The sequence below is a fragment of the Eumetopias jubatus genome, unplaced genomic scaffold, assembly GCF_037043125.1.
Source record: "Eumetopias jubatus isolate StellerSeaLion01/CBP00866 unplaced genomic scaffold, mEumJub1_p1.0 scaffold_7, whole genome shotgun sequence".
Classification (NCBI taxonomy): Eukaryota; Metazoa; Chordata; class Mammalia; order Carnivora; family Otariidae; genus Eumetopias; species Eumetopias jubatus.
This window is the reverse complement of record NW_028274813.1, coordinates 92,297,314-92,312,967: the sequence shown is the minus strand read 5'-3', so window position 1 is coordinate 92,312,967 and position 15,654 is coordinate 92,297,314. Positions and strand designations below refer to the sequence as shown.

The 15,654-nt window shown below is 40.4% G+C and overlaps 1 protein-coding gene across 1 annotated transcript in view; it reads left to right on the top strand.

The window, feature by feature from the left end:
• Positions 1 to 13,954, top strand: part of CYP19A1 (cytochrome P450 family 19 subfamily A member 1) — a 32,891-nt gene extending 18,937 nt beyond the window's left edge. The window contains 7 exon segments of the mRNA XM_028100359.2: positions 2,089 to 2,265; positions 4,610 to 4,724; positions 8,639 to 8,753; positions 9,190 to 9,352; positions 12,250 to 12,491; positions 13,696 to 13,935; positions 13,937 to 13,954. Of these exon segments, the coding sequence (XP_027956160.2) occupies positions 2,089 to 2,265; positions 4,610 to 4,724; positions 8,639 to 8,753; positions 9,190 to 9,352; positions 12,250 to 12,491; positions 13,696 to 13,935; positions 13,937 to 13,954 (1,070 nt within the window).
• The last annotated feature ends 1,700 nt before the right edge of the window (positions 13,955 to 15,654 follow it).

The window sequence follows — 15,654 nt, the reverse complement described above, 5'->3', positions numbered from 1 at the left end:
CCTATATATATAGATCAGATTTTCTAATAAAAACATTACAAAACTACCCAGATTAAATGCCAAAAATAGATGTCTAAAAAAAGTAATAGAAGTCTGATTGCTTATTCAAAGTTCCCTGTTGTGTCTGACATTTTTAGTAATCAATGAGTCCCAAGCATTTCTCTTTTTTTAAATTTTATTTATTTATTTGAGAGAGAGAGAACATGAGTGAGAGGTGGAGGCAGAGGGAGAAGCAGACTCCCCGCTGAGCAGGGAGCCCGATGCGGGGCTCGATCCCAGGACCCTGAGATCATGACCTGAGCTGAAGGCAGACACTTAACTGACTGAGCCACCCAGGAGCCCCCCCAAGCATTTCTTGAATCTCCTTTTAGAGTTATGTTTCTCATTAGTTTTCCTGATATAGTAGAAAATTGAGGGTATGTTTTGGTATCTAAAGTAGTAACATTAATGAAAGCATTGATTGCCTGGGTGTATCTATGGAGAAATAGTGATGTGCAGCCTAGGCAAATGGCCCATCCTGGAGAAATGAAGGTGGAGGGACAAGAAATAGCCTCTGTTTCTGAAACTGCCAAGAGAGTTGTCCATAGTGAAGGAATTATGCTGATTACTTGCTCACTTTTTTTAACCTGGATAAGATTCGGTACTTTTTCACACATTTTAAAAATTAAAATTATATCCACATCATGCCCCTGCCTATAAGCAATGATACTACATTTTGCTTATACGTTTGAAACATGGCTTCCAGTTCTAGGACGTAGAGGCAAGTCATACATCAGTCTGGGAGGAAACCACCAGTGATATTCGAAGCCAACCCTTCCGCAAAAAGTGCTGAGTCATTAAGGAATCATGTGTCCCACCTGTGAATGTGATAGTCACCCAGGAAACAACAGCCTGGCCTTTCATATCGGCCAGGTATTTCCTACAGTCAGAAAGTATGCTACCAACACAACCTTCCTTTTTACATATAAGGAGAAATCTTAAGAATCTAGAACCGCTCACCAGGCTTCCTTTCTTATTTGCAAAGCCTGCCTTCATGGGCTTCTGTTGTGCAACTGATAATTGTTTTTTTTTTTTAAGAAAGAATTATGACTACAAATTTCCCCAGGATTTTTCATTGCGTTTCAAGAACTGACTTTAACAGTAAGTCTGAATAATAAAAGACATAAATAGGAGAGATAACTCTTAAAGAAAGCTTAAATAAAATAGAACAGAGAGAGAAAGGAGGGCTTTAAGAGTTAAACTCTAGATAGATCACCTACCACCACGAACCACTAGCTACCCAGATGATCTAGAGCAGAGCCAATTCACTCTACCTGTCTCTACTTATGACAAATATGATTTGAAGGCCACCATGTACTGTGGACTTGAAGGACAGTGCTAATAGGAGGTTGGTTGTCACTGCCCTTCAAGAATTCCCAACCAGTTGGGAAGACTAGTACACAAACAAAAAAATTGCTTAGTTGTCATGACCTTTACTCATTGGTTGAGTAAAACAAATCTAGAAGTAGTGTGAAGAGAAACCAAAATTAAGAACCCTTTTGATAAGTTGTAAGACTAGCATTTTGAACCACATAAACCACAATTAAACAGGAAGCACTTTAGATCAAATAGTTAAGGTCCAGTTTGAGTAGTTGAATAGCAATACCCTGCCACCGGTTGAAACATAAATATCTCCCTTGCCAAATCCAAACCTTCTTTAGAGAAATATATATATATATATATATATATACAGTAAATATGGAAAACCACTGATGTGTGATTCATGACCACAAGTACTAAATGTTTCATTTGCAGGCTCACAAATGATTTTCCATAACATGAAGAAGAATTTAATTTTGAATATTTTGTTTAAAATAAGATTTTTATTCATTCATTCATTCATTCATTCATTCCCTTTGCCCATAAAGGTGGTGCATGTTTGTAGAAAATTAGGAGAATGCAGAAGAGTATAAAAAAGAACATGATTTTCTGCCAAGTTACTGAATAAAAAATCACGTATAGTTAAACTCCAAACAGAAAAGGCCAAAATAACCTGATTGTGTATGCCCCTGAGTTCATGTGACTCACTCTCTGATGTGTTACCCTCAGCTTTGTCTGGCCCCGGCCTTGTGCGCATGGTGACAATTTGTGTTGGATCCATCATCACACATCTGGACAGGTTGGAGGAGGTCAGCAACGAATTGGGTTACATCGATGTGTTGACCCTCATGCGGCGCATCATGCTGGACACCTCTAACATTCTCTTCCTGGGGATCCCCTTGGACGGTACTTGAGAATTGACATTCTGCCCTTTATTGAACAAGGGGATGAAGGGGATAAGAGACTCAAGGAAAGATAATGCTGTTTTTGTACATTGCTCTTGTTCAAACATCTCTAAGTATTCTTATGATTCTTTTTTCCTAGTGTGTCTGCCTTGTTCATTTATAAGACAGAAGTTTCTGTAAGTAGGGGCCATCTCCTCTTTTGTATCTCTCCTCATTGCTCTGGGAAATATGATTCTATCCACAGTCAAAACTTGACAAATGTGATCAGTTCATTTGGCCATGAATATACCCTACTACCAATCAAACTGATAAATTTAACCAATTCCAACCATTCTTGTGGGCACAGGCACACACACACACACGCACACGCAGAGATATACATACATATGTACATAAATATACATGTACCCTCCTCCCTCAAAGCTACTAAGCATGAAAACTTGGACTCTGTCTATACAATGATAATGGTGCTGGTGCTGGTGCTGTTGGCAATGATGAAAATAGCTACCATTAATTTAGAATCTACTATAAAAGAGTAGCTTTACATAGAGTTTGTCATTTAGCATTATCACAACTCTGGCAAGAATGTCCCACTCAAAAGAGCTACTCCCTTCACTATACTCCAGAAACAAATATTAAAACATATACATGCAACTCTATCACCATTAAAAAATAAATAATCAGTTGGGTTAATTCCATGCTGCTATTGTCCAGCTTAGTGCAATTTTCCCTGAATTCTAGCATGTTCACTGACTCATGCATTCATTCAAAAAATATTTGCTAATTGCCTATTTTATGCTAGGCACTGTTCTAGGTTCGGGGGATCGAGCAGTGAACAAGACAGGTAAAGTCCTTGCCTTCAAGGAGGTCACATCCCAGTGGCAATATAAACAACAAACAAGTAAATAGCTAATAACACATCAGGCAATACTAAGTGCCCTGAAGAATAAACGAAGCAGGGCAAGGGGATAGGAAGTGAAGGAGGGAGAGTGGGTGGCTATCCCAGAGAGGGTTGTCAGGAAAGGCCTGCACAGGGAGGACACCTGGACATCAGCCTAAATGAAATGAGACCGGGAGCCACATCCGGGTTTGAGGGAGGGAACAGGGCCTCATTGGCCACATTGGGAAGAACGGACAAGCTATAAGCCCTCCTTTTCTCCTCTAGCTCTGCTTACCTCATGTCCCCGGCTTTTTACAAGAGTCACAGAAACCTCATCTGACTGCCATTTGAATGGGAGCCCCATTCAACTCTGAGTATTTTTAGTCACACCCCTTGCCTCATCCCCTTCAGACAGGAACTCTAATCCCAGCTGGCCTGTCCTACATGCAGCTCTCTGAAGGTCAGGCAAGTCCGTATTTTATTAGTCTTTGCTTCATGGTCCCCGGCTCGCCTCAGTTCTTAGGAAGGATGAAGTAAACAGAATTGTAAACCTCTCTGTTAATTTAGGGATGCCGGCTGTGATGCTAAGAACCTGCATAACCCATGCAGAGTTACCTTGATTCCTCTTCTCCACACCCTGTCCTGGTTAAACTCTCAATTTGCCTAAGGGAGCCAGTGCAACAAGAGGAAAGAACATTGCTCTGAGGTCAGATAGGGCTGGGCTCCAGCCTAAGGGCCTACCTACCACACTGTCCGTATGGTGTTAGGCAAGCTTCCCAGTTTCTATGAACCGCAGTTTCTTCATCTGAAAAAGTGATGACACTATATCACTCCCCTAGCAAGACCGTAAGGATTAAATGAGGTCTCTTCTGTAAAGCGTTTTGCATGGTGACTGGTACTTAGCAGTTGAAAAGAAATGTCTGTTCCCTTCCTTTTTGTACAGTTTGAAAAAAGCAGGGGTTTTGTTTCCCCAAACATGCAATTTAAGGACGTTCATTAGGAGCTAACAGTGATGAGGCTCAGGACAAGATATTAGGGATACTAAGATGAATTCTATACTCTGGACCAAAATGCAACCAGAAAAGTGGCATGGCTTTTTGCCCTTGCAGGTGCCAGAATTGAGGCCAATAAGAGCCATAATTCCTGGTGTCCCTCTTATTTCCCATCGTCCAAAAAAACAGGAAGGAGTTGGACACTCAATCCAAGAGGGGCATGTGAGATTCTAAGCTTTGTCTCTAACACAAACTTGAAAAGTGGCACATGTCTGGTTAACTTGGTTAATTTAGATGTCAAGCAGAATAAATTAATGTTGGTTTGTCTAGTGGCATTCATATGGCTGAAACACCCACTGAAGCCCAGGCTGGTAAGAAACTCTATACAGGGGATCTTCTCTTCTCAGAATACCCTTCTCAGGCTCACATTTTTGCTCAACTACTCTGCTCTTTTGTTTGTTTTGTTTTTCCAGAAAGTGCCATCGTGGTTAAAATCCAGGGTTATTTTGATGCATGGCAAGCTCTCCTTCTCAAACCAGACATCTTCTTTAAGATTTCTTGGCTATACAAAAAGTATGAAAAGTCTGTGTAAGTAACACAAGTTGGGAAAACTTATCAGTGAGATTGGATTGACTTTGGGTTGTTTCTTTGCTGTTGTTGGCCTCTTCAGCTAGTGTTCTCCTCTTCAGAACCCACAGGGGAGCTGTGGATTATGTTGCTGATGAAACACTGTACAGCAATTTGGCTGCACGCGGTGGCCAGACCCAAGAGTAAGGGAGGCGTTGGGCCCAGGCAACTTTTCAGCAAGGGGGCCAAGTGGGTGGTCTGTGAGCCCCATGTCTGGAATTAGGACATCGCAGTGTAGTTTGAGTTGAAGAGAAGGGTTGGCTGAACCTATCATTATTATCTGTAAAAATTCTCTTCATATCTGGAAAATGGAAACACAAAATCATTTTATAGTCATGTTGCTTCTGAATGAATTTAATATAATTCAACTTGTAGGAATTAACAGCAGTCTCAAAAGAATTTTTTCACGATGAATATAATGGACTTCAATAAAATGTGTGATATCCTTTTTTTTAGTCATAGATATTAGTCCTTGGGGAATCCTGAAACTGTCATTAATGACTTTGCTTTGGTTACAGATGAGTCTAGACAAAAATTGGACAAATGCCCAATGGCCTATAGGCTAAAAAATAGGTTTCTAGAGTTTAAGTAGCCAGCCACTAAACACTGCCCCCTCTAACCACTAGTGAAAAGCCTATAGGATTTAGAGACAGACAGACCTGGTTTATATCCTGTCTCTACCGCATAGTAACTAAATGGCTTTGGGAAGTTATTTAAAGTAAAATATAACCTACCTTCCAGAATAGAGATATAGATTAATGAGATCCTATACATAGGGCAATTAAGACAAAGGATGGCACATAGAAGGCAATAAAGATGTTAGTTTTCTCCTTCCCTCTGTTCATATCTTTTCCTGGATGGCCCTGATGATCTTAAATTCTCCATCTCTAAAAGTTCCCAACTTGTTTGAAGACCCAACTTTATCCTGTTTGTGTATTTTGAAATTTAATAATATTAGTCTCCAGGAAGGAAGCCAACTTGATGTTGCTTTATATATTCTCATGTGGTTGGTGAGTGTTAGGTGGGTGATTTGGACACTTGGGTCTTTATACATTTCATCTAGTTTCCACCAGAGCTTATTGTGACTTGAATCAATGAGATAAAGGATTCCTCTCTTCCCTATGTTCAAATTTGGCAGTGGTCTGTCTCATTTTATAGTTCCTGGTCATTAGTATGGCTTTGGTTTTGGCCAGCCAGCCCACTGAAACTTATTGCATGAAATTGTATAATGGTTTCTCTTAGGTTTCTATAGAAATTAGCTCCGCAACTCTCCCTCTGTATATAATATTTGCCAATGGTCAGTACATTAATCTATATCTCCTATATCCTAGAGCAGTAAAGACTTCGAGAAATCTTTTAATCTCCTCTCCCATCCCATGCCCATTGCAATAATGTCAATGTTTTGTTTTGTTTTTTTTAAATGAGGTATAATTGACATAAAATGTTATATTACTTTCAGGTATACAAACAACATCATGACTCAGTATTTGTATATATTGTGAAATGATCACCATTATATCTAGTTACAAAACTTTTTTCTTATGGTGAAAACTTTTAAGATCTATTCTCTTAGCAATTTTCAAATCTGCAATACAGTATCGTTAACTATAGTCACCATGTTGTGCATCATGTCTCTATGAGTTATTTATTTTATAACTAGAAGTTTGTACCTTTTGACTCCTTTCAGCCATTTTGCCCAGCCTTACCCCCCACCCCCACCTCTGGCAGCCACCAATCTGTTCTCTGTATCTATGAGCTAGAGTTTGTTTTGTTTTAAGATTCCACATATAAATGAGATCATATACTAGTTGTCTTTCTCTGTCGTGCCAATACTTTTTAGAAATATACTGATGGAAAGGATTCTGGGACATCTACTCCCATCCCTATTTATTCGATTTTATACTTCTGCCTGTCTTAATTCCCAATATTACAGCAGTATTGTTTTCTACTTTTTATTCTGGCAAGTTTAAGGCTTTTTAGCTGCAGAATACCTTAAATAGGTATTTATGGCCTGGACTGATAACCTAGCCACCCCTGTTTGGGTGAAAAATACGCTCAGAGTTCCAAAACACAGACTCACAGATATATTCTTATAATACATGTTTGTAAGTCAGAGATTTCCTGTTCCCTGAAGACTGTCACTGAACTCAATTCTCCCAGTTTTTAAGGGCATATAAATTCAGATGCATACATTAACCTGAATAAGGAGGATCCCAATGGGCATTCACAGGCCCCCAAGTCTGGCTCAGGGAGGAAATAGATGTTCAGAGGTGGCTGTAGTTCCATCAAGGAATTCTCCATGAATTTATAGTCTTAGGGCATTTCAACAACTCCTAGACCATTTAGGGGCCCTTGCTCAGGTAGGAATGCTACGAGCATTCACAGCCCACCAACTGAGTGAATATCTGTCCCTTCTATGTAAGAGTTTCAACAAATATTTGCTGAATAAATAGACTGGTAGATGAATGAATGAATGTGAATATTCCTTGGTGTATTCCTGGAGGTATGTATGTATCTGTAGGCACACTTACAGAGATACACAATAGATGGCACCCTCATTTTGAGTGACACAATTACTATACTAGCCTGAAGAATACCTCTTCAAATGTTTAAACACCTTCCTTGAGGGACACCTGGGTGGCTCAGTCAGTTAAACGTCTGCCTGCAGCTCAGGTCATGATCCCAGTGTCCTGGGATCAAGTCCTGCGTCAGGCTCCTTGTTCAGTGGGGACCCTGCTTCTCCCTCTGCCTGCCGCTCCCCCTGCTTGTTCTCTCTCCCCCACCACGAGAAATGAATAAATAAAATCTTAAAAAAAAATAAATGCCTTTTTGAGATGCCCAAAAGAAACTTTAAAAAGTGGGAGGAATCTTAAAGAATCTTCCCTTACTTTTCCAGCTGCACTGGAGTAAACATAGAGGCTATTTATGTCAACATCATCAACAGGGTGTACAGGTGACCATGTCAACAAAAATTTCAAAGAAAGATTTATTGTACATTTAATGTAATGCAGAATACCATTCCCTGAGATTGGGGGACAATACACTTACACATGGAGGCATACACTTTAAGACAAAGGCAAGAATAGCAGAACCTAGATCTTAAGATGAACTTATTGTTCACGGAGTCTGAGCCCTTCAGAGATGTAAAGTAGGTTACATAGAAAGAGAACAATCCGAACTAGAACCTGACTCTCTTTCCAAGGTGCTCTTCCCTCTACCACACTGTCAAAATGCATACATTATACCTACTCATGCGGCTAGTCAGTCAGTATATATCTACTTCATGTTTACTATGTGGCAGAAACTGCAAGGTACAAGAATAAATATCAAGAATCATACTTGATCCCTTGTGTTCACTTTCTAGAGTAGGAAATCTCAAACTCAATTGTTTCCAGAGCTGGGCAAAGGAAAACGGGCTGGGTGGTTAGGAGTCAACAGGAAGTGAAGGTGCCTGGGGCAAATTGGAGAGTGCTTGCCACTGGTTTTTGGTTTTGTTTTTCAATTTAGACACTGTACTGGACACATCAAAAATCAGAAAACACGACTGGATTTACCATTTTGGTACCAGCTTTTAACCTTTAACTAGAGGTTACAGCCTTCATTTTGCTACCAGTACCTAGAAATCTTAGCTAAATTTGGTTCCTTAACATGAAGTATAATGAATATGTAATTTAATTTTTATCTTTTTATTTTTTATTTTTATTTTTTATTTTTATTTTAATCTTTATGAAGAATTAAGTTTAAATTCAGTTATTCATGAGTGCTAATGGCTTCAATTAAAGCAGATAATTTTATTTAAACAAATGGCAAATGAATTCATTTTTCTAGATGTCTTAACTGACTACAGATAGATTATATTTTCACTTTTTTTTTAGCAAGGATTTGAAAGATGCCATGGAAATTCTGATAGAAGAAAAAAGACACAGAATTTCCACAGCAGAGAAACTGGAAGACTATATGGATTTTGCCACCGAGTTGATTTTTGCTGAGGTACTGACCTGGATTAACCATAATTCCCACACAATATATGTACTTGACTGTGTATAGGTTATGTAAAGATCCCCTCTTGTAATTGTTTCATACTTCTGCTTTTAAGTATCTGCTCTAGTACTTATATAATGACAACCCAAAGAGCACACTCATTAGACATTCTGGTAAAACTAACCTTTAAGATTGAAACTACTGTGTCTGGACAATACAAAATATGAAAATGAGAGAGCCCAGAGACAGTAAATGCATAGATAATTGGTTAAATTTCTCCGCTTTCAGCCGAAGACTACTATGAAAAATGTCCATAGTCAATTACAGAGATTTAATATTTATGACTTCATTTCATTGATGTTTTTGATCCTGACTGTCCCTTTCCCTTCTTTTTGGAAGCTTTGATTCACTTTTCCAATTTTTCTCCCTTTTTCCAATTGTTCAGAAACGTGGTGACTTGACAAGAGAGAATGTGAACCAGTGCATACTGGAAATGCTGATTGCAGCACCAGATACCATGTCTGTCTCTGTGTTCTTTATGCTGTTTCTCATTGCAAAGCACCCTAAGGTTGAAGAGGCAATAATGAAGGAGATCCAGACTGTTATTGGTAAGAACTGATCAAATAATAATAGAGCTTTAGAAAACAATTCCCTCTGAACATCAGCTTTTTATGTCCTAAGAATCTGATTTCAAACAAAATCTTTATTATAATCCACCCAGAGAACAATAAAGGTAGTCACTTTGCCACACTTGGTTATGCCAATAGGTTGCAAAGTTAGTTCCATTCTTACTGTGTTTTTTTTTTATTATAAAAACAATGCATGCTCATTAAAAAAAATTAAATAACACAGAGATGTATAAAGCAGAAAGTGACATTCCCTACCCCTTCCACTCTCCTCCCCAGCCTCATTTGCATTCCCCAGGGGGAACCACTGTTAATACTTTGCTGTATATTCTTCAAGGTCTTTCTTAATGTGCATGTAAATGTTCTGCCTACGTTACCAGGGCCAAATGCTTTTGTGGGTCCACCCAGGGAACTGACTATCATCTCCAGCAGTGTTTCTGGGTTTTAAGCTGTCTGTCCACAAGTGAACTTCCAGTCAGTGGCAGAAGGACAAGGGGAGGAAAATGGCAAAGGCAGGAGAGTGATCAGTTTCCCTCTCCCCCAAATCCAGTGATGCTGGACCCTTCTTCCCCCTGCCCTCTCCTCCTCCACCAGATCCCTGCTCAGCTCTTCCCGACACTACATTTTCCCTGCTCTGCCTTTCCCTGAGCATCATTCTGCCCACTGCTCCTGACGCTGCCACATTCGGAAGAAATCACAATTGCATTCTGGGGGAAAAAACAGAATTCCTTATTTGAAATGTCCTTCACATGGATAATTTTTTTTTTTTTAAGAGAGAGAGAGAGGGCAAGAGAGAGTGCGTGCAGGTATCATGCACATGGGGTGGGTGGGGTTGTTGGGAAGGGGCAGAGGGAGAGGGAGAGAGACAGCCTGGAGCCTGAGGCAGGGCTTGATCTCACAGCCCTGAGATCACAACCTGAGCGGAAATCAAGAGTCAGAAGCTTAACCGACTGAGCCACCCAGGTGGCCCTACATGGATAGTCTTTTTAGGAACACATTTCTGACATGTGAAGAGATATCAGTAATGACATCGACTTTTCTCTCTTGACCTTATACAAAATCCCTGTGAAATGACTTATTTGGTTGTAGAGTGGCACCATTTTTTAAAGCCATCTGAGGGGCACCTGGGTGGCTCAGTCATTAAGCATCTGTCTTCGGCTCAGGTCATGATCCCAGGGTCCTGGGACAGAGCTATGCATTGGGCTCCCTGCTCCGCGGGAAGCCTTCTTCTCCCTCTCCCACTCCCCCTGCTTGTGTTCCCTCTCTCTCTGTGTCTTTCTCTCAAATAAATAAATAAAATCTTAAAAAAAAAAAAATAAAGCCATTTGAGTGCTACTTGAAACAGTTGATAGTAAGGGGAAATTTCACAGAAGAGTTAAATACGTGAGAGAAAGGGTCTACAGATGTGTTGCTGTAAATGGGAAATCGCCTGGGAAGATAGATAGCAGGAAGCCAGAATAACATCCAAGCTCCAAATTCCAGAATGGTTTCTCATGTGCCCCCTGTCAGGTTATGGGTTCTGGGTCAGGTGCAGGGGCACATCAGTGACTAAGCCAGAGCTATTCCTATACTTATGGGGCTCACAGGCTGGCAGGAGAAAGAGAACTTAACAAGCAAACCCAGTGGAGTGAAGAGTCATAGAATGATGCAGTTCAGGCAACAATGGGAAAATGCTCTTGAAACCATGAGCCTTTAATACAATTTCCTTGAGAGATGAAAAGTGTTTGTGCCCCAACAATGAATCATGGAACACTACATCACAAACTAATGATGTAATGTATGGTGATTAACATAACAATAAAAATAAACCTCTGCAAAGATGGAAAACAGCTGAACAATTTGTACTTGTGTTCGTGCTCCCTCTAGATACACATACATATTAATTACTTCCTAGGGAATGCCTCTGGTTACCTTCTCTATCGTCTTCCCTTCTACCCCCTCACCCCAGGTCAATGTACCCCATTAGACCCTGAGTGTACAGAGAGCAGTATGCAAGGGGCAGGGCTGTTAGAGTTCTCTGACCAAATGAGATCCTTTCTGAATGGTGTAGTTGTACAGGAGACAGAGCTGCCTCAGGACCCTGGGCTGATTTTGATTCTGCGAAAGTGGTAACCCATTCAAGGATGTTCTGAAACTTTGTCAATTCTGAGAGTAATCCAAGCCTCTGTGACCAGTGTCAGGCCAATCTGAAACAGTGGGAGTATCTGTCAATCTCCAGGACACCCAAAGTTTAGCTGAGGCACCTATTTTGCTGTGGTAGGGAGAGAGGTTCTTGCCACTCTACCGCAATAGGTTGTTCTTGATGAGATGGAAGGAGGGACTATCAGTGATGCGTTCCAGACAGATGACTGCACAGGCAACCAGAGGAGAAAATGTCATTGAAAGGGATTTAATTCACCATTTCATTTTGACTAGAGAAGGAATGAATGTCCCCTAGAATTTAGAGGAGGAGACAAAACTCAAAGACCTCAGAGGCCAGGCAGATAAATGTTTGAAGCAGACTGTGTAGGTATACATATAACTGCAGGGGGATGTCCCTCTAAAGGGCTCATCGGCCACTCAAGTTCAGCCTGTCATTGCCATGTAGGGATGTGGGTCCAATATCACCAGGTTTTCTGACTTTTCCAGAAATCCAGGCTTTTCCATGAAATCTCCTAGGTTTTATAGTAATTGGCTTCAAATCTGAATTTTTACAAAACACGCTGTGAACCAAATGACATATTTGGCCCTGGTTACTGGTTTGCATTAGAATTCTAGGGAAAAAAAATTTTTTTTTTCCAGCCAGGAGCAGGCTGTTCTATGGAAATGATGGGAGTTTTAATGCCCATCACATAATGAAACTATCATTACCTCCTTGTCCTGTTTATCTGTTCCTGCAGGTGAAAGAGATGTAAGAATTGATGATATGCAAAAATTAAAAGTGGTGGAAAACTTTATCTACGAGAGCATGCGGTACCAGCCTGTTGTGAACTTGGTCATGCGCAAAGCCTTACAGGATGATGTCATCGATGGCTACCCAGTGAAAAAGGGGACTAACATTATCCTAAATATTGGAAGAATGCATAGACTAGAGTTTTTCCCCAAGCCCAATGAATTTACTCTTGAAAACTTTGCAAAGAATGTAAGAGCCCTTCCTTAAAACCAAGTGCACCACTCTTAAAAATGTCAACTGTTAAACCCTCTCTGGTTCTGTGTTTGCACCATGTACATTTCATTCTATTTACTTCTTCCCCTCCATGGCCTCCCCAGAAGAACATGTTTCCTCTGGCTCAGAACATGACTACCATATTCATCCTCAAGCCATGGATGCTGGGTCTCCAGCTCTGAGAATTATCCACATAGTGGCCACACAATGGGTCAAAATGTGAAAAGTCCAGGCCCTTAATTTGGCTACCATGAGGCAAATGTTGTTTAACCCAACCAACCTACTTTTCCATTTCAACTTGTCACTTTGTAATCACATAGACTCAGCTCTAGCACCATCTAAGTAAAGGAAAATCCAGTTGTGTTTCAGATGGAAATCAAACGAGACCAAAAGATTGTTTTCGCAGTCTGCCTTTGGTTCACCAAATGGCCCCATGAACACTAGTTCCCATTCTAAATAGAATTCAGTAATCAGAAGAGCTTTAGCTTTTTCTATCATTGAAATACACTGTAGATTCTGCTTCAATTATGTCAAATTTTAGGCAATGATGTTAATTAACCAAAATTTTCCAGATATTTCCCTCACTGTCCTCTTTTTCCATTTGCATCTAATGTAGAAACACAATCTTAATTAATCCAGTTCTCTAATTCATTCCGTTTCTGTGTGAGCAACCCATGCTATACTGACAACTGGTCAACAAAAACTTATTGAGCATCTACTATGTGCCAGGTACTATGTAAGCACAAATGGTAACAAAACAGACAGATGTGGTCCCCATTAATTTTTTGCAGAACTAAAAATATCTGGATGCTTGGTGCTAATAGGCCAAGAGTCAACATCTTTGCACAGAAACAATTTTTGCCTTGGTGACATGCAGAAGTGTAGTAAAGCTGTGGCCCATCCCACAGACCTAGCTGAGTATGCTAACACTGGCTGTAATAAGATGATGTGCGTTGCTTTACCCCAGCAAATTTATGTGAAAAGCAAAAGTGGGGACTGTCCAAACTGGGCATATATCACAGGGGGTGAATCACATTGGATGAAGAAGTTACAGTCACTCATCTCAGTGAGGGGACAGTATGGTTTGGACCCTGTCACAGCATTCTGACCCATCAGTGGTTTCAGGGTGAATCAAACAGAGACTGCATGACTCTGGCTAACTGTCTGATCGTTTTCATAGGTTCCTTACAGGTATTTTCAGCCTTTCGGTTTTGGGCCCCGCAGCTGTGCAGGAAAGTACATCGCCATGGTGATGATGAAAGTCGTCCTGGTTACACTACTGAGACGATTCCACGTGCAGACATTGCGAGGAGAGTGTGTTGAAAGTTTACGGAAAAAATATGGCTTGTCCTTACACCCAGAGGAGACTAGCAACTTGCTGGAAATGGTTTTTATCCCAAGAAATTCAGAAAAGTGCCTCGAACACTAAAGAAGGCTGATCAGTACCTACTCTGGAGCATTTCTCATCAGGAGTTCACATGGAAATCACCCGTTCACCCTCATGGTGAACATTCGGTGGCCTGTGCCATTTTATAGGCACGACTCGTATGGACTGTCAGCAAGTCAGGAGACATGGGTCATCTGTTCTTGTCCAAACCGGACTTCCAGAGAAAACAGAGGCCAAGAGTTTGCAGGGGGAAATGGTCAATCCCACAAAACATGCTTTGAAAAAGGCCACCAGCAAAACTTAGGTCCTCCTTCCCACAAAATCTCCACTGCCCTGCTCCAAGAGCATTTTAATGTCTGGGGCAGAAGCACTCAAGTCCATTGGAAAGGTCAGCCTGATGCTTGGGTACTTAGGGCCAAACATACCTGCTAATGTGAATAAAAGTGTTTTGATTTAGTTTTCAGTGGTAGGCTCCCCAACATTCATATTCTTTGGAGAAGTGCTTACAAATTCAACATTGACTTTTCCTATGAATTATGCAATTAACTCTTGATTATCCACAGGTGACTTGCCTGTGGCAAAAGTTAAATAGGGGACTCTCCTTTCCCAGTCTCTCAATTTATGCTTCAGTCACTCACCTCTACTACAGTAGACATAGATTCGGGTAACATAAAGTAACTTAGTAATAGCCTGAGTAAAATATTATCAGGACCACACATCTGCTGTAGGAAAAAAAAAATCACACAATGCATTTCAAATTCAAATAAAAATTCTTTTCTTCATGTTCGCATCATTGCTTAGCTCCACTAGTGCTAACCAAGAGATAACTTTAAATAATGACATCTATTAACTCTTACAATGGCCCCAATGGTTTGAGAGAGGACAACTCCTCTACATCTACATCTAATTCCACAACCCAGCAGGTTCAAACCCATTCCATCTTCTTTCTCAACAGTTTCTCCCTCTCTTTCTTTCCGTGATGCCAAAGTCAACAGCAACAGATCAGTAGAGAACATGGTCAGGGTAGAGGCTCTGCAATCATCTTTTATCCTACCTCGGATTTAATAGTTACCTTAGAGATTTAACAGCTATTGAGTTTATTGAATCATTATACATAGCCATGGATAAAATGCATACCTTGTAAATTAGTTCTTTAAAGAGAATCAAGTATGGGACACCTGGGTGACCCAGTCAGTTAAGCATCTGACTCTCGGTTTTGGCTCAGGTCATGATCTCAGGGTCGTGAGATTGAGCCCCATGTTGGGCTCCGTTGTGCTGGGTGTGGAGCCTGCTTAAGATTCTCTCTCTCCCTCTCCCTGTGCCCCCCACCCCACTCTCGTGTGCTTTCTCTCTAAAATAAATAAATAAATAATAAAAATTTTTAAAAAAAGAGAATCAAATAGATGAGTTAATTTTCCAAATACCACTCCACTTGTGTTATATAGCCAATATGATTGTATCTACTGAATGCCATTTAAAAATTGAAAAACTCATTTACAAGTAAGTAAATGCTGGCTGTTGAGTCAACTGCCATCTCAACATTTGAATATTCTTTTCATCCTACTGTTTGGTAATAGGACAACAGCTGAGTATAAAATGAGAGTGTAAGCACCTTGAGAGCAGGAGCTCTTTTCTTTCTTTTGTAATCCATCCCAATCCCCATTCTGACTCCCTATATTTACTCTGGAGGAAGGATAGCTCTGAACAAACACTCTTGCTCATAGATAATCTAACTCATCCCAGAATCCAAGT